General features: G+C 58.4%; 5 protein-coding genes across 5 annotated transcripts; 3 read left to right on the top strand and 2 right to left on the bottom strand.

The window, feature by feature from the left end:
• Positions 1-28: 28 nt before the first annotated feature.
• Positions 29-9,864, top strand: PUNSTDRAFT_95545 (U3 snoRNP-associated protein Rrp5; the record flags this gene model as incomplete). Its single annotated transcript, XM_007378889.1, has 21 exons — positions 29-271; positions 331-462; positions 497-925; positions 980-1,210; positions 1,262-1,690; positions 1,741-2,288; positions 2,336-3,167; positions 3,222-3,283; positions 3,335-3,530; positions 3,581-4,483; positions 4,541-4,694; positions 4,752-4,917; positions 4,971-5,030; positions 5,074-6,138; positions 6,194-7,680; positions 7,735-8,639; positions 8,705-8,863; positions 8,921-9,132; positions 9,182-9,284; positions 9,335-9,490; positions 9,543-9,864. 14 exons carry the CDS (start codon positions 29-31, stop codon positions 5,195-5,197), a joined length of 4,509 nt encoding a protein of 1,502 aa, XP_007378951.1. The 3' UTR covers positions 5,198-6,138; positions 6,194-7,680; positions 7,735-8,639; positions 8,705-8,863; positions 8,921-9,132; positions 9,182-9,284; positions 9,335-9,490; positions 9,543-9,864.
• Positions 9,865-10,566: 702 nt separating this feature from the next.
• Positions 10,567-13,489, top strand: PUNSTDRAFT_48897 (uncharacterized protein). The gene is made up of 7 exons (XM_007378888.1): positions 10,567-10,865; positions 10,924-10,952; positions 11,013-11,070; positions 11,144-12,653; positions 12,720-12,863; positions 12,928-13,178; positions 13,235-13,489. The coding sequence occupies exons 4-7, from the start codon at positions 12,551-12,553 to the stop codon at positions 13,253-13,255; spliced, it is 519 nt and encodes a 172-aa protein (XP_007378950.1). The 5' UTR covers positions 10,567-10,865; positions 10,924-10,952; positions 11,013-11,070; positions 11,144-12,550; the 3' UTR covers positions 13,256-13,489.
• Positions 13,490-13,731: 242 nt separating this feature from the next.
• PUNSTDRAFT_110172 (uncharacterized protein) lies at positions 13,732-16,980 on the bottom strand (the record flags this gene model as incomplete). Its single annotated transcript, XM_007378887.1, has 2 exons — positions 13,732-14,294; positions 14,391-16,980. 2 exons carry the CDS (start codon positions 16,978-16,980, stop codon positions 13,732-13,734), a joined length of 3,153 nt encoding a protein of 1,050 aa, XP_007378949.1.
• Positions 16,981-17,617: 637 nt separating this feature from the next.
• On the top strand, positions 17,618-20,473 carry PUNSTDRAFT_57250 (aminoimidazole ribonucleotide synthetase; the record flags this gene model as incomplete). Its single annotated transcript, XM_007378886.1, has 10 exons — positions 17,618-17,815; positions 17,869-17,946; positions 17,969-18,275; positions 18,342-18,587; positions 18,647-18,798; positions 18,851-18,989; positions 19,039-19,219; positions 19,274-19,542; positions 19,607-19,810; positions 19,869-20,473. The coding sequence occupies 10 exons, from the start codon at positions 17,618-17,620 to the stop codon at positions 20,471-20,473; spliced, it is 2,379 nt and encodes a 792-aa protein (XP_007378948.1).
• A 356-nt stretch (positions 20,474-20,829) lies between these two features.
• Positions 20,830-23,064, bottom strand: PUNSTDRAFT_140422 (uncharacterized protein; the record flags this gene model as incomplete). Its single annotated transcript, XM_007378885.1, has 6 exons — positions 22,874-23,064; positions 22,704-22,781; positions 21,676-22,645; positions 21,469-21,625; positions 21,069-21,416; positions 20,830-21,009 (listed from the first exon to the last, which is right to left on the bottom strand). The coding sequence occupies exons 1-6, from the start codon at positions 22,968-22,970 to the stop codon at positions 20,830-20,832; spliced, it is 1,830 nt and encodes a 609-aa protein (XP_007378947.1). The 5' UTR covers positions 22,971-23,064.
• Between the last annotated feature and the right edge of the window lie 289 nt (positions 23,065-23,353).

The following is a 23,353-nucleotide window of genomic DNA, read 5'->3' as shown; positions in this document are numbered from 1 at the left end:
CTTATAATCGCTGGTTTCTGCATTTGACATGTCCAACACGAAGAAGCGGCAATTGGACGCAGCCAGCCAGTCCAACAAACCGAAGCGAGCGAAATTGGACGAATCGCATAAGAAGGCTGAACGTGCTACCGAGAAATCAGACCAACCTTCTACTTTGCTTGTCCAAGAAGATGTCGACTTTCCTAGAGGCGGTGGTACCAACTTGACTCCGATGGAGGTCAAGACCATCCGCGCCGAAGCAGCGAAGGAGGCAGACGAAGTCCTATTCAAGGTCAGTATGCTTCGCTCGTCGCCGGCTAGGACTATTGCCTGATCTATCAGTGATTATAGGAGGCAGCCACGAGAAAGTCGCTTAAAGGACGCAAGTCAACCATCAAAAGCAAGGCGAAAGGCGGGGAAGCTACGAAGCCTGATACAATACGCGTAGAGCATCTCAATTACAAGGCAAGCCATTGCTTGACGGTGACTCATTGACGTGTAACTTACGTGAATGCAGCGCATCACTACGGGGATGAAAATACTTGGGCAAATAGTAGCTGTTCAACCCCTTGCTCTCATAGTTTCACTACCCAATCAACTCATGGGACATATACCAATCACCCAAATATCCTCTCAGCTTACAAGCGCTTTAGAAGCCATGGACGAAGGCGATGAGACAGAATCCGACGCTATGGAGTCCGATAGTCGCGCTAGCCCTTCTCGCCCGCACAAGCCGCGCATTCCGGAGTTATTCGACATATTTCATGTGGGACAGTTCGTTCGCTGCGTGGTCACAGCAATCCACACCCCTGGAACGACGGATAACACAGGTCTTGGATTGAAAGGCCGAGGAGACCTCGAGAAGGCCAGTCGGAGAGTGGAGCTCAGCGTAGCCCCGCATCTAGTGAATGCTGGCGTCGTCAAGGCTGATTTAAAACCTGGTTTTGTGAGTTCTATGCAATGAGTCCCGCATGTTCGTGCCTGAGACTTTGCAATACAGACACTGTCTGCGGCAATAAAAAGTGTAGAGGATCACGGCTACGTTTTGGATTTAGGCATGGGTGACGGAATATCCGCGTTTCTCTCTTTTGAGGCGGCAAAACAAGCCCCCTGGAATACAGAAGCTGGCTTATGTGTTGGCCAAGTGGTCGATGTCAACATCGTTTCTTTGGCAAAGAGTGGTAGAACTTGCACGGTGTCCGTAGATCCTGAAGTCTTCACCTCTGTATCGGTGAGTACGCGCCTGCTGCTCTCACCAAATGTACTAACTCCTGGAGTTCAGCTGTCGGAGGTCAGCAATGTTTCCTCTATCCTGCCGGGTGCCATGGTGCAATGCCTGATCACGGCGGTCGTGCCGAGCGGCCTGAATCTCCAAGTGCTTGGGTACTTTGAGGGGACCGTGGACCTCTTCCACTTACCGTATGGAACTCCTGGAGACACGTACAAGAACGGTAGCAAAATCAAGGCGAGGATCTTATACGATCTCAGTGCTACTAGTCCCCGTCGATTTGCATTATCATTAGCCGAACACATCTTAACGTTGAGCATGAAAGGCAGAGCTGCTGCGGTCGATGGCTCGTCAAAACCGCTTTCACTTCTGCAGGATGATTTCCCTGTCGGGACTACCTTGGAGGCCGCGAAAGTGATACGGGTAGAACCTGAACGAGGCCTAGTGCTCGAGGTTTCAGATGACACGAACGGCTATGTTCACGTACGTCACACCTAGAAATTCCCAGAGTATAGTCTGAAACGATGCCTCAGATCTCCCAAGTATCGGACGATCATGTGGCCGCTCTCTCCAGTTCATCAGGACCCTGGCGGGTATCGACGATTCACCGTGCGCGCGTGACAGGGTACCATGCGTTGGACGGGCTCCTTCAGTTATCCTTACGCCCATCGGTTCTCGAGAAGAGGTTCATTCAGGTTCGCGATGCGGAGGTTGGCGAGGTAATCAAGGGAACCGTCAAGAAGTTAACAGACTCAGCCCTCTTCGTGGAGATTTCAGGCAACGTCGATGGCGTTGTTTGGCCAAATCATTATGCAGATATAACTCTGAAGCATCCTCAAAAGCGGTTCAAACCAGGCGGCAGCATCAAGTGTCGCGTGCTGGCCGTCAATCCTGAACGGAATCGTATCTCGTTAACGGCGAAGAAAACGCTGGTCGAGTCTCCGCTTCCAATCGTCAAACAAGTGGAAGATGCTATAGTTGGATTGGTCACGCACGCTGTAATTTTTCGTGTGTCCGACAAGGGCCTTCAGGTTGAGTTTTTCAACAACCTGAAGGCGTTTGTACCCCGCAAAGAAGCAAGGTCCGTAGCTTTCGGCCTGCTTATACATCATTCTGATACACGAACAGTGACATAATGGGTGTCGATCTATCCGCCACCATCCCTGTCGGCAAGCCTGTGAAGGTTCGCATCCTCTCTGTGGATCCCGCCACCGGCCGTATCACTGCCAGCATCCGGCAGGCTGTCGACGCCCAGTCTGCATCTCCCGTTGCCGATGTCAACGTAGGCGATGTGGTCTCTGGCTCTGTCGCCGAGCTCCATAAGGACAACGTGCTCCTGTCCTTGAAGCCTAGTCAAGCCAAGGGACTATTATCTCTGAACAACCTTGCGAATTACCGAGGCATTTCTGCCTCACAGCTTCGCGCTTCGCTTGTCACCGGCGAAATGCTGAACAACTTGGTTGTTGTGTCACGAAATGCGAACAAAGGCATTGTTATCGTGGCAACGAAACCCGTTGTTAGGGCCCCCATGACGCAAGGCTCGGCCCTCAGCATGGATACCGTCGAAGTCGGATCGGTCGTTGGTGGTCGCGTTCTTCGACATACCAGGAAGGGTGCATTGATCAAGCTGAATGCGCGCATCACCGGTTTGCTGCATCCTACCGATTGTACAGACAACTTCGAGGAAGGGAACGCGTTCCCGGCCGTCGATTCCATCCTCAAGGCCGTTGTAGTTGAGGTGGATAAGTCTCGGAATCAACTGGTATTGTCTATGAGGCGCTCTCGTATGGATCCAACGTCAAACAACACGGTAGAAGACCCCGAGGTCCTTGCCATCGCGGATTTGCAAGCCGGACAAACGATACGTGGTTTTATCAAGAGCGTTTCTGAACATGGCTTGTACGTCATGCTCGGGCGCAACATCGACGCTCGTGTTCAAATACGGGAGTTGTTCGATGAGGTATGCGAACAGATCCCGATATTCGAGTCGCGCGATGCTCAATCTAGTTCTCAGTACGTCAAGGATTGGAAGAGCCGGTTCTCACCCAACCAAATCGTCAAGGGTCGGATACTTAGGTGGGATTCAGTCTCAAGAATCGAGTCATACAGTCGCTGACAGAACTATAGTGTCGATCAGGATAAGAAGCAGGTGGAAATGTCGTTCCGTTCTGTCAGTTCATCCTCGGGGTCCAAAACAAAACTCTTGCTGTCTGACTTGACGGAGGGTCAAAAAATTGAAGGGAAGGTCAAAAAGGTCGAAGACTACGGCATCTTCATCGAATTAGAAGGATCCAAACTGAGCGGCTTGTGCCACAAAACTCAAGTAAGCAGTCCTATGCGGTGTCCTGTGAACGTCGGTCACTTCTTTCCCAGATTTCCGATAACCCGGATGCGGACGTGAATCTAGCCTTACGTAGTTTCCGTGAGGGCGACAAAGTGAAAGCTATGGTGCTCTCTGTCGATCACGAAAAGCGGCGCATTTCGCTGGGCTTGAAGCCGTCTTACTTCACAGAGGCCGATTTCGAGTCAGGTGATGAATCAGGATCTGAGACGAGCAGTCACATAGGGATTCTCTCGGAAGGTCACATCGACGAAGAGGCCGTGTCCCCCGAAGAGGACATGAATGATGTCGCGAGTAGCCATTTCAATAACGATGCTGAGAACGACAGCGATGCCGACCACACCATGCAAGTTGATGTGGAAGCTCTTACCACTGGTGCAAACGATGCACGTCAAGACTATTCAACTGAACAATCTACATCCGCTCCGAAGGATCTCATTCTCAAGCTCGAAGGAGGATTTCAATGGTCTGCGAAGGATAGTGCAACTCATGACGAGGAATCGGGCTCGGAGTCGTCAGCAGACGAGGACAACGATGAATCAGCTACCCAAAGGAAACGAAAACGTCGCAAGCAGATTGAACAAGATCTGACTGCCGATCTGCACAACAAGATGCCGGAGTCTACCGCTGACTTCGAGCGAGTCTTACTCAGTTCACCAGACTCGTCCTATCTTTGGATACAGTACATGTCGTTCCTACTGCAGATGTCGGAGGTCGATAGGGCGCGCGAGATAGGGCGTCGTGCACTCAGGACGATCAACTTCCGGGAAGAACAAGAGAAACTGAACGTGTGGATCGCTCTCTTAAACCTCGAGAATGTCTACGGAACCGACGAATCACTGGAAAGTGTTTTCAAGGAAGCCGCTCGCAGCAACGACTCGAAGACCATTCATCTGCGCCTCGCTTCCATTTTCGACCAAAGTGGCAAGCACGAGGTACGCCATCATCGTGCACTCTGCCCCTGAACAGTCTGACTGACGGCTGCGGTATAGATGGCAGAAGAGCAGTACAAGCGGACAGCGAAGAAGTTCGGGCATAGCTCCAAGGTTTGGACGCTGTATGGGGAGCATTATTTGAAACGTGGTGAACACGAGCAAGCTCGCAAACTTCTCCCCCGTAGTCTGCAAAGTCTCGAGAAACGGAAACGTCGGTGTATTCTCTGCTATATACCCTGACAACGCTTAACCTCAGCGCAACATCCAGACCTGAAAACCATATCCAAGTTTGCTCAGCTTGAATATAAATACGGCGATGCAGAGCGAGGCAGGACCATCTTCGAAGGCATCGTAGACTCGCATTCCAAACGGTGGGATATATGGGCAATATACATGGACATGGAAGCTGGACAGTCCAATATCCAAGGCTTACGGTACGTATACATGCTCATCATATTCGACTTGCGTCTAACTTGTGATATGATAGTAACCTCTTCGACCGCGTTCTGACTCAGAAGATGACAAGTCACAAAGCGAAGCGAGTTCCGTTGAAACCCCTTGATCGTCTGTTCCTAACCGATTTTATCTAGATCTTTCTTCAAAAAATGGCTGGAGTTAGAGCGCAGCATCGGCGATGAAGATGGTGCAGAGATTGTCAAGGCTAAAGCCATCGAATGGACGCAGAGAGCGAGTGGAAATCCTGGTGTCGAATGAAGCAGTGCCTGCCACTCCTATGAATTGGGTTTTCTGTCATGTCGGTCTATGGGGTTGGCATCCAATTGTAGTTGCATATACCAAAACGTGACAGCAAAGGAGACAAAACTGGTAATACTAAGATACGGAGACCGAAAGATCGAAAGAGCGTGCGATGTGATCAGGGTATAGAAAATATGCATTGATAAATAGAGAGTAACACTCCTGAGCATCAGCATTACGAGCGCGACCTCGCGCGAGAGTGGCTGGACAACGTGGGGTCCGAATCCGGGTCGCTCAATGGGCGACGATTGCTCATCGAGCTTGCCAACTGTCGCTGCCAGTCGTCGAGTTCATTAGATAGGTGCTCAAAGGCGATCGCGTTCTCCGAACTGGAAGTGCTTGCGCGTCGTTGAGATATGTCGGACATCGGTCGATCTCGACCGAACGGGGTTTGGTCTACTTCGAGGAGTAAACCGATTTTGTGGGACAGCTGCTCATTCTCTCGCTTGAGAATGAGGTTCTCGCTGCTGAGTTGCTCCGCCAGAGTCTCGTTGTGGCCGCCACGAGCAATAGCGAGGGACTGCTGAAGGCGCTCCACTTCCTGCTCAAGCTCCTCGATCCGGGAAAGCCTGTCGTCCGATTCCCGCTGAGAGGCTATCAAGCTCTCCCTGAGGTCAACCAATTCCTTCTCCAGGGAGTCAAGTCGGCTGCGTAGCTCACGGTTGTCATTCGTGAGCCTCTGTGTTTGTCGTTGTGCGTCGACCAGGTGACCACGAAGGACTTCGTGGCTATCATCTGAGGAGGGTGTTCCCCGACCGTTGATGCCCCGCAGTCGCGATGAACCAGGAACTGGACTAGCGCCGGAACGAACAGCGTCTAATTCGGCTTGCAGGTTCCCATTGAGAGTCTTTTGCTTGGTCAATTCGTCTTTGATGCGTCGCATCATCTTCTCCGTGCCCCTGATATTGACAAATGTTAGAAATCGCGCGCGTGATAGAGCAGCTCGAAACGAACTTGACGTAATGCACTGCGAGCTGGTAATCCTCTTCGAGCTGCTGTAAGCGAGCCTTGTAGCTTTGCTCGGTCTCCTCCAGGCGACGTTCGGCTTCCGCGGCGCGGAGCTCTGCGTTGCTATCCCCGCCCCTACGCATGGCAGGGCTCTGAGTGGAGCGGACACGGTCTAGCTGAGCGGAAAGCGCATCTACTTGTGCTTCCGCCTCCTGCTTCTGCCGCGCAACAAGATCCAGTTCCCGCTCGGTATCCTCCTGGAGGCGAGCGCGCTCCACTAGCTGATCTTCCAGCTCGATCACTCGTGCACCGGTGGAGGTAGTACCAATCTCGCTCTCGTCGACCACGATACCGTTCTCCGCCAGGTAGTTGCGCAGCATGCCGAGGTGTATGGTCGCTTCGGAGGCTTCCTTCGATTTCAGCACGAACTCCGAGTCCTTTGCAGCGAGGTCTTTCCGAAGACGCCCGTTGTCTGCCACGGCGGCAGACAGTTGTGTCCTGATACCCACCAGCTGAGCACCGAGACTGAGACATTCCGCTTCGGCGTCTTGATTCCGCCGGCGCTCCTGAGCAAGCTCGTCATGGGTAGTCTCCAGTCTCTGTTCCATGTTCCGGATCATCTTCCTCAGCGAATCCACCTCCGCCTCCATGGCCTGAATCTTTTCAGCGTGACCGCGTGTCAGTCGGTCTTCGTCAGCTTGAAGATCCTTGTGCGAGTCCAGCAATTCGCCCAAGCTACCGCTGGTAAGAGCACGGAACGCATCCGCCTCTTCACGAGACCTCGCCCAGGAATCTTCCGTCTCGACGAGCCGCGACCTGACGGCAGCCAGCTCGCTATTGCGCGTCTCGAGTTCTCCACGTAAATCGGCCATGTCTGCTTCAAGCTGCATGATCTGTTCTCTCGATCGCTGGAACTGCGTGTCCACCTCCTCGGCCCGGCGAGAGGCCGCGTCCAGGGCGGTCCGAGCCTGATCCAGTGCACGAACGTGTTGCTCACGCGAGCGCACGAGATCCTCCAGTTGGGTCTGAGCGGAAGAACGCTCGGCTTCCTTTTGCTCGAGCAGCGAGTGGTGACTTAACGCTCGGGCTTCATGGTCCCGCAGAGCCGACTCAACCGTTGCGTGTTTGTTGCGAAGATCGTCGTGGTCGCGAGTAACGCGCTGATAAGACTCTTCTATGCGCTCCGCACGGTGTATGGCATCGGCAGCGCGCGCTTCGGCATGCTCGTGCAACCTATCCTTCGACTCCAAAGCCCTGGTCAGCTCGGCAACCTCACTGTCCCGCGCAGCCTTTTCGGCCACAATAGCCGATATCTGCCGCTCCAACAGAGCCACGCGTTCACGCTCGACGCGAGCAAGGTCGGAGGGCGCAGACGCTTCGAGCGCCGCTAGCTTGGCTCGGTAATACGCGGCCTCCTGTATGGCACTGGACCTTGCCCGCTCAGCCTCCGATACGCGTTCCGACGCGAGGCGAGCCTGCTCGACTACCGTGGTCTGAGAGAAAAGTCGTCAGACAACAAGGATATCCAGTCGCAACGAGGAGCCCACCTGTATCTGAGCCTTCAGCTGCTGCAAGTTGAGAACGATCTCGGCAGCCCGCTGCTCCTTGCCCGCGTCGCCAAGGGGTGGCGTGACGACGCCGTTCTCCGCGATGCCAGGATCGCTGTACACGAAGCCCGACTGCCTCGCCTTTGCGAGAGCGTTCTTGAACCACTGCTCCCGCTTTTTCATCGCCTCCACTTCTGCGTCCCTTGCCTTTAGGTCCCGGATGAGGTCCGCAGTGATGTTACCCGCCGATCCGCCCGCCGTGCGACCATGGCCATTTCCGTTGACGACAGGGGCACCTTCCACCTGTCCCGCGGGGTAAAACGCATCGGGGTGCGGTCTGCTCCTATCGACATTCGGCGAAGGGCTCCGCCCGTTCAGTCCGCCACTCTTCGACAGTGCTATCGCGGCCATGTTCATGGGCTGCGCTGTCATTTCCGAAACGTATCCCGCTTCGGGGGATATTGATCTCCCAGTCACCGAGGCGGAGGGGCTCTTGGCGCGTTGGTCGGGCGAAAGTGCGCGCTCTCGGGCCACCGACTCCGTGGTGACCGCGTCTTCCGACTCGTAGCCGCGAATATCATCGTCCGATCTTCTCGGGCGCGGAGGCGCTCGGCCCTTCGGGTTCGGGAAAGGTTGCTGCACGATGCCGTTCGCAGGCTTGACCCCCGGCCGGGGCAGATTAGGAGACATGGAGCGCTCCACTTGCTCGACGCTAGGAGATTCCGAGCGGACGCCGTTCGGGCCTTGACCGGGTTGAATTGTGGAAGAAAGATCGGTAAGAGAACCTTGCGCCCGGGCGGACTGATTGCGACCAAGGTTTGTGGACTTGCGAGGGTCGGCGACAGGCTGCCCCTGCTGCTGTCCCGTTTGCGGAGCTTTCTGAGTTTCCGGATACTTGATATGTTCTGGTGCAGGCAAACACCCAGGTCAACGAGTGCCGCGAAGAAAACAGTGCGGTTGGCAGACTGACTCGTATCCAACACATTGATCATGGCAGGATCATCTGCAGAGCCGATCGACGGCGCTTCGCCACCCAGGACGAATACTCTCGTTCCTAGAGAAGCCATTGCGTGGCCCGACCGAGGACTTGGCGCGGGCCCCATGTTCTGGAACGTGAACCATCGTTGAGCTGTGGGGAGTGTTCGAGTTCAGTGACCGATGGCGGAGTGGCACACACGCCTCTCACTCGTGAGTTTCAACGCGGTAAGGTCTCCGAGATCCTTCCCATCCACACCGCGCCCTCCAAACACATACATGACGTCGTCGACCAGGCAGGCGGCATGCCCTTCGCGCTCCTTGGGAATGTATCCAGAGCACTTGAGATCCGTCCATGTACGAGTATTGGTGTCGAACACCCAAGTGTCCTTGTAATGTTTGTCGCCATCTGTTCCACCAAAGCTGCGAGGACCGTGTCAGGAGGTATCGAATGGATGGATGGTCGACTCACACTACAATCTTGTCGCCGTATGTGACGCAGGCGTGTCCTGTCCTTTTCGGTGGTCGCACGTCCGTCGCGGGCTCGTAGAGCTCCCAAGCCGCTCTTGTACGCACTTGGCCGGGATCAAAAGCAGGCTCTGTCTGCGGAGGAGACTATACTCACATGAATTAAGGTCGAAAGCCCAGAGGTCACCGAGAAATTCGCCGTCGACTTGGCCTCCGTAAACGAAAAACTTGGAGCCGACCATGGTGACGGCGTGTCCATACCGTCCCTTCGGACTCGGACCCGAAGTGTTGACGTTCGTCCATTCTCTCGACACTGCGCGTGCCCCCCGTCAGCGTCGAGCCTGCGGATACGGCGCCGGACGTACCGAGGTTGAGCAAATATAGGCCGTCGTCCTCCTTCTCGGGCTTGACGCCCCTCTCCGACTTGGTTTCCCCTCCCCAAACGATCAAAACGCTGCTGACGATGGCAGCTTTGTGGCCCACTCGGGGCGACGGAGTCTCTCCAGCCGTCTGAACCAACGTCGCGGACAGGTCGCGAGTCGAGAATATGTAAAGGTCGTTTCGCACTTGCGAGCCGACGAGGCCTCCGAAAAGGAACAGTTCTCCGTTCCCGGTCGCGGCCATGGGCATGGCGTGGCCATAGCGGGGGAACGGCGAGGGGGAGGGCGAGGTGGGCGGCGCTACGCCTGGCTTGGGGAGCGTCACGGGCGGAGGGAAGGTGAGTCGCTTCGTCGACCAGGGGAAGGTCGGCCGCTGCTGCTGCTGCTGCTGGGGGTTGTTCGTCTGCTGGGGCGGCTGCTGCTGCTGTTGGAGGGCGCTGCCCTGGGGAGGGGAGCCGACGACGGCCATGCTCGGGCTGCTGCCACCCGCGCGAGCGTCGGAGCGCTGTTGGGAGTTGTACTGGGGCCCATTTGCGGAGGAGGAGGCGGCGGCGCGTCTGAAACGAACGCGCAGATGCGGGGCGCATCGTCGTCAAGGATTGCGGCAAGGCAGGAGCAGAAAGAGCGGGACGCACTGTTCGGGCGGAACGCCGTTCTGGGGCGGGCGGGGGCCCTGCTGGCTCTGGGCGTCCTTGCTGATCTGGGCGAGGGCGGCGCTCGCGCTGGGACCGACGAGGGGGGCCTGTTGCTGGGGCGGGGGCGGCTGTGGGTTCTTCTTCCTGAAGAAGGACATTCTGCGTGTCCTGGAACCAAATAGCGACGGCAGACTGGCTATGGTCGGACGGTCAACGGGGAATAGCGGTGGAAGGAGGAGGAGTCCCGCAGGAGGCCAGCCTGGTCGCAAGTCGACTTGGTCGCCAACAGCGAATTCGCTGATGGCGCTCTCGGCTCGAGCTTTGGCTTTGTTTGCTCTTCGCACCCAGCTTCACGCTCTCCATCCTGCTCACATCCAGCAACTCGCGCTCAATTTCAGTTGGTTGATCGCTGTTACATGTTCTACGTGGCCCACGCCGGCATCAGTCCAGGGCACAGCGATCATCAATCAAGCCAGGGCGCTGTTGCCCGCACCGTCCTGCCATTGTCGCGGTGGCGCGGCGGGAAAGCGAAGATCTCTGCCGGTGCCCTGGCATTTGTTACAATGTTACTACTGATCGTTCCAGGTGATGATATGCCCGGTCTCCTCTGAATCGTGGTCACGCTTTCGGTGGGCCATAAGGCGATCCCGGGAGGGGAACAGACGATGACAGGCTGTGCATCCCTCAACGTACTGTTGGCATCCGCTAGAGTCTGTGCGACGAGTGCTTACCGTCCAGTGCGCATATGTATATCGGCGTGCTGTCGTCCCAAACACGCGTTGAGTCGTCGGCGGCGAGTCTCTCAGAGATCCGTGCTTACTCTGCAGGCGTCGAGTTGCGCGCCAACCCCGGATTGAGTTGTTCCTGCGTGGTCTGTACTGCAGCGTGATATGAGATGGACGACGTTCACATGTGCAGTAGCGCGACGGCTATCTGGATCGAGATACGCACTATCTTGCAAGGCAGGTGTTCCAACCAGCACCGAAGGCAGTTTCGGACCGCTAGCGTTGGTGGCCATGCAGCACTGAAACAGTTCAACCGAGTCGGACTGGGACAACGGCAAGAAACCCGGAGGATTCAGCCACGGTTTCTTTCCATATTTACGTATCACTGCGTCCGGCCGAGTAAGAGCACTCTGAGCACGCCTGAGCCGCACGGTAGACACGAGGCCCTGCAAACTAATTACCCTTCCATTTGGCCCCTTCGTCCCCTCATCGGTCCACTATCGAGGACTGAACCTTCCCGACGTCTCCGCCGAGCGACTCGTATCTCCCGAGCCCCCGCGCCCCGACGCGAAGCTCGGCCCGACCCGTTGCACACGCCGTCAACGGCCTCGACCCGCCCGCTCGCCTTCAGCCACCCAGATCTGCAGGCTACCACCACGGTCCACCACGCAATCCCAACTCGCCGTTCCACCGTGTCGCTCGACACAGCCCGTATCAGGCCCGGCGCGAGCCAACCAGCGCAGGCGGACCACCCGCGGACGACGAGTTTGTGGAGATCACCCACGCGCAGCTGCCGATCGTCCTAGACGATCCGCGATCGACTGAGACAACACTCGGACAGCAGCAAGGCGCTCGCGGGAGCAAACCCAAGTCGAGCTCGGATCCCCCCCGCCCGAGCCTCGTCGCCGCACCATCCCTCCGTCACCGCTTCCGACCCCAGACACTTTTCTCGACCCTTCGACGCCTCGCCCGGAACTCCGGACCCGCATCGCCTCGTGGCCCTGAGCTCGAGGCCGATATCGCATTATTTGCTTCCACCAACGGCCCCGGTCCGCCCTCTCAGTTCCATTATCGCACTCCTCCGCAGTCTGTTGGCCCGCAACCCTTCCGCGTCCCGCCGCCTCGCATCGACACCAACCTCAAGCGAAAGCTCGTCACCCCAGGCGCCAGCCCCCGCAGCGTACGACAGCGCCCCAGCCCGCACTCTTCCAGGACAGCACCGTCAAGCCACCCTTCTCCATCGCCCCTCCTCCTTCCCCCGTCTCTCGCGGCCAACACCGTCCCGTGGCCGATCGCCCCTTCGCCGCCTCGCTCTCGCGCAACTCGTAGCCGTCAGGGCACCGTAGTCAGCTCCGAGCACCCCTCGCTGCCCCTGCGAGTTCCCCCGTCCCCGGCTGCCGTACCGCTCCCCGCATCGGCACCGCTGTCCCCCACCTCTCACCAAGCCACGCCCGCGCCATCCACCACGCAGCGCTCGATCAAGAACAAATCGCCCTTCCCTACCCCCGCGGCGCGATCTCCCGTTCCGCCTTCGCCCAGGGAAGGAATCGCGACTCCTCCGGTCCAGACCGCATCCAAGAATCCGACCCCTCTAGCATCGCCCGCTCCGCCCAGCCCCCATTTCCCGCCCATCATGAACGCATACGGCAACAACAAGCTCGAAGAGACCGTCGATTTCGGCATGGAGATGGACTATTCGGGCTACGAATGGTTCAAGGACGCTCCACCGCGACGAGAGGTACGTGCCAGTCTCCACCTATACGTTTCCGGCTTCTGGTCCTCAACGTATAAAATAAAATAAAAGGCCCCACCGCCCATGTCCGCGCCGTCGACCGTACAGGAACAATACGTTCCACTTCCCAGCGTGATCGAACAGAACGAGATGTTCGACTTTGCGCTCAAATCAGCGCCCAACGTCCTCTACCAGCGATTCAAGCAGTACGGTCAGGTAAGCAGACCGTTCGTGTTTCGCGAGCGATATGTCCACGGCTGATCGAGCGGGCGCCGCACAGCTCGGCGTGCTCGCGTGGTGTTCCGAATTTGGCGAGATGATCGACGCCCTCAAGGCGCTCGGCTTTGAGGGCAACATGTTCGTCTCCACGCGCACGCAGGCCCTCCGCACGTGCGAAGAGCTGCTTGCCCTCAAGCTCGACGTCAAGATGCAGATCATCATCATGTACCTGTCAAGCCAAGTCCAGCGCCTCCGTAGGTTCCTCGACGGTGAACGACAATTCGACGACTACCCAGAACCAGATTTCCCCGTGAGTGAGTACCCTCGGTTGCCAGACGACTGGGCTCATCATTCGTCCATGTCCAGCTTGATTACACGAGGCCATGACCAAAAACGCTTCTATGCCGTGTTTGTCCGCATCATGGTTTTCCAATCCTCACTGCCTCTGTAGTATGAAAGGAGCCATACTTGTCTATTACTGTTTTCGCATCGGTCAGTTTTATTCTCGCATCTATCATGAAAACGGTTGGTTCAGGATGAAAGGCGGAAGCGCGACTCCCACTGTACTGTAGCATAGTCTTTGTAATGATCCCTTGGAATGAATAATCAAACGCAATTGCAGCAAAAAGTGGAAGGGATTGCATCATGAACAGCCATAGTTCCGAGCAGCCGAGGCCGCAGAGATAGGAAACAAAAGCAAGGCAGATGTGAATGCGTGGGGACGTGGCTATCGTTGGATGATGGTGATGGTGAAACATGCCTCTAGGTCCGGTAAGGGAAGGAAAAACAAACAGAATATAACGTTATTAGTAGCATAAAACCAAAGATGAAATCGATCGCGGGTATGAAGACAAGGACATCCATCAGTGGGCGGCGAGGCCCGCGTAGCTCTTCCAGTATTGCGGGTTGAGCTCGGGAGAGGTCCCCTCCGGGTGCGTCGGCGATATGGGCGGAGGCTTATAGGACGACTGCCGCGGCGGTGCCGGCAGAGGATTCGTGCGAGGCGGAGGCGATCCAGCCTCGGAGGGTATCAGGTCGAGAGAACTCGGGTCCGGGTAGGAGTGGTGCGACAGGACATCGTCGCGAGGAGAGACGGACCGGCGCTGGCTCGCGTAGTCCTGCGGATTGTACGGCGGCTGGTGGTAGATTACTGGCGGGGGCACGGCGTAGTACGCGGTGGCGGACTGCGGTGCGGTTTGGAACGGCGCCTGCATCACGTACGACGTGTGGCTTGAGCCGAGCGTGGCGGGATACCCGGAGCCGACCTGGGCGGGGTACGCCATCGGCTGGTGGTGGTAACCGTTCGGCTGCGCAGGCTCAGGCGACGGCATGCGCATCGACTCGGGCTGCTCCGGTTGATAGAAGCTTCGCCCGCGGAAGAGACGCTCCATCTCCCACGCCTCGCGCGCCTTTAGGGCATTGAGGTCTGCGGCAGAGGGAAGCTCAGACGTCGGACGTGTAGATGTCGACGTGCGCCGCTCGAGCCCGGCGCCAGAACCCGAAGCGGAGGGATCATGCCCACCTTGAGATGCGCCACGGCTATCTCCACGAGGTATATCCCGCGACCGACGACGCGAGACGTCGTGCGTCGAGCGTTGATGGTGTTCCCGCTCGCGGACATCTTCGCGTACCATCATCTCCGCAGGGATCGACGACCGCGATCCGGATGCATGAACGTTGGCCGCGCGCGCCTCGGCCTCCTGTTCAGATCGCCGCTTCTCCCGTCTGCTCTCCTTGTGCCCCCCGCTCTCCTCCTTCGACTTCGGGCGATCCTTGGTCCTGCTCCGCTTATGACCCCCCTCAACGACAGCCCACTGTTCGCCGTTAGCCATGATGGCGTCCACTGTGGGTACGTTACCTCCCGAAGGGCTGCGCACAAGGCGGAACGTCTCGGTCTGCCGCATGCTCCTCGTGGATCCGGACGACTTGGGCATCTTCGTCGGCGATTCCTCCCTTGGAGATTGCAGCGATTGCGCGTCTTCTCCGTTGCTGGGTGACCGTTTCCTCTGCCTCTCCTCCTGCGATGGTTTCTTGGGAGACGATGTCCGCACGGACCGAACGTTATCGGTCATGATCGGCGGCACGACGGGCGCGGAAGACGTGGGTACGGGCGCGGTTGCGGGAGGGATAGGCACTGTAGGCGGGTGCGGGGTAGGGGGATTGGCCAGCATGGACGCTCTCGATAACGGCGAATCGTTCGGCGAATCGTTCGCCCAAGGAGCTGCCGACAACACAGCCGCCGGCGGGAGAGGAGACGTCACCGACACCTCCGACGGGATGCTCATCATCGTGAATGCGCCATGCTCGACCGGGGACATCGCGCCGGCTTCGCTAGGAATCATGGGCGGCGATGCAGCCTCCGAAATTGGGGAGGTTGCTTGGGGGATTTCGGGGAGCATAGGCGACGGCGGCCGCGGCGAGGTCACGTTCGGTACCGGAGTGGGCGCAGGTGCAGCATCCGAGTTCGCTGTGCCGACCGGCGTAGGAGCAGCCGGCGGCGACGAGCGAGGTTGCTCCGGAGTAGGCGCCACCGCCGACGACGGCGCGACCTGCTCGACCTGCTGCGACAGCGCAGGTAACGGCACGTTTCGCGGCGCAGGGGAGTTCTCGGTCGAGCTTGGAGCGTCCGGATTGGCGATCGTGAGCCGACCAATGGAGTACGGAGCGTCCAGCACCGACATGGACGAACGATCCACCGCCGCCTCCTGCGCGGCTTTCTGATCCCGGAGACCTGCATACAAGGCGTCGAGATCTCTCGGGGCGGCGTTCGTCGTGTTCACCGCAGGCGGGGGTACACGCCTCGTCATCTCCCCGCTTTTCCGCGGCTCAGCGCCCTTCTCCGGAGACGACTCCCGCCCCGCCGGTGTCGTCGTGCCCGTCGGCGCGCCGCTGGTGTCCTGCCATTCGTCCTCTCTCTTCTCTGTCGCCTCGATGCGTGATTCCCTGTTGGGTTTGCGCATGATCGTAAACTTTTTCGCGAGGCGGCCGAGAATGCTTCCCCGCTTCTCGCGCTTCTCCACGGTGACCAAGCTGCCCGCGATGGAGGGCCTTACGCTCTCTCGCTTAGAGAGCTTCCTGCGCACGCCTGCGCCGTCCGCCGGGGGAGGAGTCAACAGGTTCGACACCGGCCCATCCATGGGCGTCGCAGGAGCCGAGACAGACTTGGGAGCGACGTCGTTGATGGCGTGGCCGTTGAAGACGCCTCGAATGCCGGTCCTACGCTTGCTCAGTTTGCGGGGTAGACCGACGCCTTCGCTATCGGCTTGTAGATGCACGGCAGACGTGGACTGAGATAGTGGCGAAGGGGTGACGGTTTTGTGACGTTGCGCTTGGACAGAGCTTGGACGACGAGAACGAGGATCGTACGTAGACTGCGAGCCGTCTCGATCAGGGTTGGAACATACAGCGTGTGTAAAGCCACGTACCTCTGGAGGGTCTTGGGTATGGACGTGACGTTCTCGATTCAAGCCAATGTCATAGGGCGAGGAATGGTGGAAGTTGATCCCGGAAGGATCGGAGGCATCGAGAGAATCTGCGCCTGGACCCGTGTGCGACACCTTGCGCGTCCTGGTCGGCGCCGAGTCGTTGACTTGGACTTGGGAAGTATTGGGGGAGGGCGACGGCGAGCTGGAGGGCGTCCGGACGGGAACCGGCAGGGACATGGTGTGTTCCGGCCTATCGTGGCCAGAGACCGATATGGGAGGGAAGAGGGGGGAGAATACAGAAGGGGCGCGATTGCCGTGGATGACTGAGGGCGGGATAAGGTGGTGGTTCCTATACCATCGCGGACCGACGGGGTTGTGCAACGGATACTTCCTCCGGAACTGGACGGCGGTGGCGGCAGACCATTCGAACACGTCGGAGTGGTACCATGCGGGGAGATCAAGGAGGGGGTCGGGGACGATGGAGGGGACGGGGGCCCAGGTGGGCAGTGGCTGGGTGGGTGGGGGGTCTTGTTGCTCGGTGTGCTCCCTCGCCTTCCCCTTGTCGATTTGATGCAGAGACGAGGACGATCGAGCGCCGTCTCCGGGGACATCCCTGACGGACTTGCGACGCCCCCATCGCGACGTCTGCGTGCGAGTGGGCTTCTGGGACTGGTGCGAGGCGTCCATCAGTGGTGGCCGCTCTTCGCGCGCATTGGCTTGGGGGACTCTGGCGCGACGGTGCGGGAACGAGGGACCTGCAGGCGGACCAGGGGGCGTAGCTGGCGTGAAGGGGCGCGCGCAGGGCGAATGAAGGAAGCAGGATGCGTTGCAAAGGCGCGGAGACGAGCAGAGGACCGCGAGCGCACGTGGCTCCGCCTGGCTGAGCTCGTCCTTAACGTCGACACCGCCTTGCCGCTCCCATGTGTCCCGAGCCCGTCCCCAGTGGCTCCGACGCAGACACGCTCTGCTCACCCGGCCCTTCGCTTTCACCGTGTCTCGCTGTGTTCATGGCTTGGATGTGCTACGCTACTGCGCCCGAACGCGCCAAGCTGCCTAGTACCTCAGAGTCAACGGTCCTCGACCACCGCAGTCTAAACCCTCCGCGACAACTCCCCTTGCCCCAACGCGCGGAGGGTGAACCAGTCGCAAGCCACAGTCACCGGGCCTGGCTAAACCGTCTTCGATCGGTATCTACTCCACGACGCCTCGTTGTCCCGTTGGTTCCGGTTCGCGACGCCGGACGGACTCAATGACAGTCACATGACTCCTGGAGATCCTAATTTTCGAAAAACATCGGAGCAGCCCTGGCTTGCTCCTAATCGCAATGGCCCTCAACGTCCTGGTCATCGGCGCGGGCGGCCGCGAACATGCTCTCTGCTGGAAACTCTCGCGATCGCCGCTGGTAGACCACATCTTCGTATCCCCAGGCAATGGCGGGACGGCCGCCTTGTCCAAGACCACCAACGTCGCCATATCCGACAAGGACTTTGCGGGGTTGGTCCGGTTCGCCGTGGAGAAGAACGTACGTGCGATTCGCGTGCCTCGTCTCGCATATCGCCTCAGGGTGTGCCCCAGATCGGTCTCGTCGTGCCCGGTCCCGAGCAGCCGTTGGTGGATGGCGTAGAAACCCATTTCCGCAAAGGTGCGACGCGTGTGCCACCTTCTTAAGAACCAGTCCCAACAAAGTCCCACAGTCGGGATCCCCGTCTTCGGCCCATCAGCCCTTGCGGCTCGGATGGAAGGATCCAAGGCGTTCGCGAAGGACTTCATGGCCCGGCATCGCATTCCGACCGCCGCGTACAAGGTCTTCAAGTCGCACGAATTGGACGAGGCAGTCGGATATGTGCAGTCGTGCGGACACCGCGTCGTCCTCAAAGCGAGTGGCCTCGCGGCGGGCAAAGGCGTGCTCCTCCCGGAGACGACCGAGGAGGCCATTGCCGGCCTGCGGGAGATCATGGTGGACAGTGTGTTCGGATCTGCAGGTCCGCGACCTCTCTTGTATACCCTCCGGGTGGTAGATGTTGAATACATTATACGTCGTTTTGCAGGCGATGAGGTCGTCGTCGAAGAGTTGCTGACCGGTCCGGAGATATCTGTCCTCGCGTTTTCGGACGGCTACACCGTCGTCCCCCTTCCCGCGGCGCAAGATCATAAGCGCATCGGCGAGGGCGATATTGGTCCGAATACCGGCGGCATGGGCGCCTACGCACCGGCCCCTGTCGCCACTCCGGAGATCATGAACCAGATCATGAAGGACTGCTTGCGACCTACCATCGACGGTATGCGTAAAGAAGGTTTGCAACATTACAATGCCTGTGCAGACGTGGTGTATACTCAGCCGCCCATCTACCAGGAAACCCGTTCGTCGGGCTTCTCTTTACCGGGTTCATGCTTACTCCGAACGGGCCGAAGGTCCTCGAGTACAACGTGCGCTTCGGAGATCCGGAAACAGAAGCGTTGATGCTCTTGCTGGGTGAAGAGACAGATCTCGCTGCCATCCTTCTGGTGTGTCCCTTTACCACTCTGCTCTCCGTCCTCTCAATTCCTCGTGTCCCAGGCGTCAGCGGGTCGTTGCCTCGACTCCGTTAGGATCGACATTCGACCCGGGTTCGCGGTCTCCGTCGTCTTGGCATCGGCAGGCTATCCTGGCAGCTACGCGAAGGGAAAGGAGATCACCATCCCGGATACTCCAAAAAGTAAGCTGCCGAAGAGGATCGCGATAGCGGTCAATTGACCCGTTTCTAGATGTTGTCGTTTTCCATGCCGGAACGACATCCTCTAGCGGTCGACTAGTTACCTCGGGCGGCCGGGTGATCGCTGTCTCTGCGTACGCCGATACCCTCCAGGATGCCCTGGACTCCGCATACGCGACTGTAGACAAAGTCGTTTTCGAAGGCAAGACCTACCGTCGTGACATCGCTCATCGGTACGTGCGTCGTGCTCGGCTGTCTTGTCCCAATCCCATATGACGGCACAACAGGGCTTTGTCGGCATCAAGCGCCTCGCAGAAAGGCTTGACGTACGCGGAAGCGGGTGTCTCGGTGGACGCCGGCAACTCCCTCGTCGAACAGATCAAGCCTTTTGTGCGCGCTACGCGTCGTTCCGGAGCCGACGCCGAAATCGGCGGTTTCGGTGGCGTGTTCGACCTCAAGGCGACCGGGTACAAGGACCCGGTGCTGGTTAGCGGCACGGACGGCGTCGGCACAAAGTTGCACGTCGCCATCTCGAGCGGCATACACGACACCGTCGGTAAGCGACTGTTTCCTGCCACGCTCCGGTCATAACCGGTGTTAAACGACCTGCTATGCTGCAGGGATCGACCTCGTGGCCATGTCCGTCAACGATCTGATAGTGCAGGGAGCTGAGCCGCTGTACTTTCTCGACTATTTCGGGTGCAGCAAGCTTGACGTGCAAGTAGCAACTGAAGTGGTCAAGGGCATCGCCAAGGGTTGCCAGATCTCAGGATGCGCGCTCATTGGTGGCGAGACCGCTGAGATGCCCGGAATGTACCAAGTCGGTACGTACTTCCTTGCCCCGAGTCGTCGCGGACGCAGCTCTGATCAACACGCCTACAGGTGACTACGATCTCGCCGGCTTCGCTGTAGGAGCCGTTGAGCGATCGCAAATTCTTCCGCGTCCCGACATCGACGTCGGCGACGTCGTGCTTGGCATCGCGTCCTCAGGTCTCCACTCGAATGGCTTTTCCCTCATCCGCAAGATCATCGACCGAACCGGACTCGGCTATGCCGATCCTTGTCCGTGGAACCCTGAACTCACCCTCGGACGCGCCCTCCTCGAGCCCACCCGCATATACGTGAAGCAGTTACTTCCCGCCGTCCACGCGGGCCTCATCAAGGGCATGTCCCATATCACCGGCGGAGGTTTTACCGAAAACATCCCCCGCGTGCTGCCCAAACACCTTGGATGCCGTCTCGATGCCTCCGCATGGGAATATCCTGCCGCGTTCCGCTTCCTTGCGAAGCACGGTGGAGTCGCTCCCGCAGAGATGGCCCGCACCTTCAACAACGGCATCGGCATGATCGTTATAGTTGGAGCAGACCAAGTTGACAGCGCGCTGGCTGCCCTGCGTAAAAGTGACGATGCCGCCGTGTATCGGATAGGAGAGATCGTGCCAGAGGTCGGAGTCCACATAGAAAACATTCACACATGGAAGCCGTAAGCGTCCCGTAGAGGCATGTTAAGTGGTGACTAATGATTACGACGTGTGTAAATATCGGTATTGCGGGCGAATGGGGCCCAACAGCAGCCAATAGAGCAGTGGGAAACAAGGGCGAGCTTCTAAATAGAAAGCACAGCGGAGTGATAGTGATAGTGATAGTGCGGGGCATGTATACGGACGTAGTCCCGGATAGCGTGATACAGTGTAACGTGGGGTGTCAGATGTTAGGTAGTGCAAGAGGGGCAGTGATTGTGGTAGCAATGCGAATCGGCCAGAGGACAGACCACAGAAATACAGCTGATAGACCAAGACAAGGAGGTGCCAGAGAAAAAAGGAACGCAAGGAGTGCAGATGTCTCAGGCGGTCACCGAGACCTCCTTCGCAGCATCAGGAAGTTGGGGGGCGGCACTCTGAGGGGCGGTGCCGTTCGCTACGGCAGCAAATGAGACGGGAAGTTTCTGAGCAGGAGGGGCCTCCGGAGAGTGGACGGATGGGGTGGAAGAACTAGGCGGTTCGGGTGCCGCGGACTTAATCTCCTATACCGAAAATATCAGCATTATAGAAGGAGATCTCAACAGGGTGATGAGCGTCATACCTTGACTGACGATGTGTCGGAGGAGCCGTTTACAGAACCATTCGATGCGGCATCCCGGAAGCTATCTTTGCGAACAGGCGCAGGAGCCTGCAAAACCTGAGCGGCGGTTCTCTCCGGCAGTGCATGCATGCCGGGGCTACGGGAGGGCGAGGGTGCGGTGCCCGCTAATGTGGGGAATTCATCCGCACCTGGCACCCTCTGCTTCGCATAGGGGCGCTTGTCCGTACGATTAGGTCCCGCCGCAGGGCCGGGATGCCGAAAGTTGGGTTGTTGTCGGCCGCGTGCGCCGTTGTCTGCGGAAATCGAGCGGTTTATCCCGTCCGTAGCCGCAGGTCCGTGACCGTTGTGCTATGCAGATATCAGGGAACAAGGTGGTGTTATAACGAAAGAGCACACGTACATCTCCTAACGACATGTTGGCCATTTTCTGGTCGATGGTAGCAAGCCCATTGACATGCGAAGAGTATCGTGGCCGGTGACCTCCTCGGTGGCCGTATGCCGGAGCGCCATGCGCGTTGTTGCCATCCGATATGACATGCGGGAACCGGCAATCATCGCTACAGCGGTTATCATTGAGGCGATCATCTGAGAGGAACAGAGGGCCTACCCGTTCCTGCATCGCCCGGAGGGGAAGAACACGCAAGGTGGTTTGCGGCCTACCAAAGACGGTCTTCGCATGCTCCCTCGGCGATGCTGTGACACAGTGTCACGGCCATGAGGAGTCGGAGCGTATCCGTCAAGTTGAGGCTGATGCGGCGGTGGCGAGTGAATGCCGTTGGCCTCTATACGAGCACCATCATGGGGATGTCCAATAGAGGTCTGGACAGGGAAAGGGGTGGCTCCAGGGGGGTGGGGGTACTGTGAATTTGGGACGGGACCAGCGGAAGGAGAATGTGGGAGAGGCACGCCCATCGGAACCGGCATGGGCGCCGCGAACGGTGCGGCAACAGGAGAAACGGCACTGTATGGGCCAGGAGGAGGCATGGGTGGGAAATGGGTCTGAATCGGAGAGACAATGTCCGATCCAGACCTCGCGTGAGGCGGCGGGGGCGTCGGGTGCTGGCCGTTACCGTCGATCTGAGGTGGAACGCCGTTCGGAGACTGGAAGGGCGGCGAGATGGGATAATAGCTCTGAGGGAATGGTGGAGGGGCCATGGGGTCATACGGAACAGGGTATTGGCCCGCTGGGGGACCATAATAAGGTCCCTGTGGATGGGCGAATAGGCAGGAGGACCCGTAGCGACATGCGGGATAGAATCTGCATGGTATCATGCGGGCGACGTTTGGCGGAGGCACGTTGCCATACTGTGGTTCATTGGGAGGAGGCGGGTAGTATGGCATAGTTCCTTCGGGCAGAGGCGGCGGGGGGCCCCCAGCATATCCAGGGTAGTAGTACGCGCCCGGGGGAGGGGCGTAGTAGTCTTTGGGCGGTTCCATTAGGGGTTCGCCGTAACCCTGGGCGTGGGCGCCATTTTGGTCGAGCCTACTCTGTGCAGCACGTATGAGCTCCAGAATGGCGGGGTCTTGAGTGTATTGCTCAGGAGGGCCGTGGTTCGAGGCGTTATTGGGGTCGGCACCTGCGAGCAAAGAGTCGGAATGTTACGCATGTTCCGGAAGGAGCCGTGTTCGTCTGACCTCTGTCCAAGAGCGCGCGGACCACCTCGACGTGGCCGTTTTTGACTGCCTCGATGAGGGGCGTAACACCATCGTGATCTGACGAGGGGCGATGGGAAAGAGACGGAGAGGGTGAATACGTGACGGACACGAGTGAAGAGCACGATGCCGATGGGGATGTGCGCACATACCTTTGATCTCGATATCCGCGCTGGATGCATCCTTGAGGAGGTCAGAGACGAGCTCCAGGTTGCCCTCGGCGCTTGCCTGCCACAGAGCGGACACCATTTGGGCGGTGGACGATGGAACGAGCGGAGAAAAAGACGAATATGAGTGCCGCGGACGGAGAGACGCGTTAGGTACGTCGGACGAGAGAAATTGCAAGCCTGCGCTTGGACGACCGGACTCGCTGTGCCGCCAGCAAAAAAAATGGGGCACGTGCTCGCATCGATCTAACGTAATTCCCGGCCCTGGGCGGCATCGCTCCCGTTTAGGCAGGTCTAATGGATCGCTCCCCTGCCGCCGGGCCTTTTAGAGTTTCCCGCTTGGTCAACGGCCCAGCGCATCTGATGCATCTATTCTCGCCGCCACAGGCATGAGCCAGTGCTAACATCCACACGATACTCAAGACGAGTCTCCCGCGCGCTTAGCACGGATTGGAGGTCCTTTGA

The sequence above is a fragment of the Punctularia strigosozonata genome (genome assembly GCF_000264995.1).
Source record: "Punctularia strigosozonata HHB-11173 SS5 unplaced genomic scaffold PUNSTscaffold_1, whole genome shotgun sequence".
Classification (NCBI taxonomy): Eukaryota; Fungi; Basidiomycota; class Agaricomycetes; order Corticiales; family Punctulariaceae; genus Punctularia; species Punctularia strigosozonata.
Note: the sequence above shows the minus strand (reverse complement) of the source record. Positions and strands in the feature narration are given on the sequence as shown.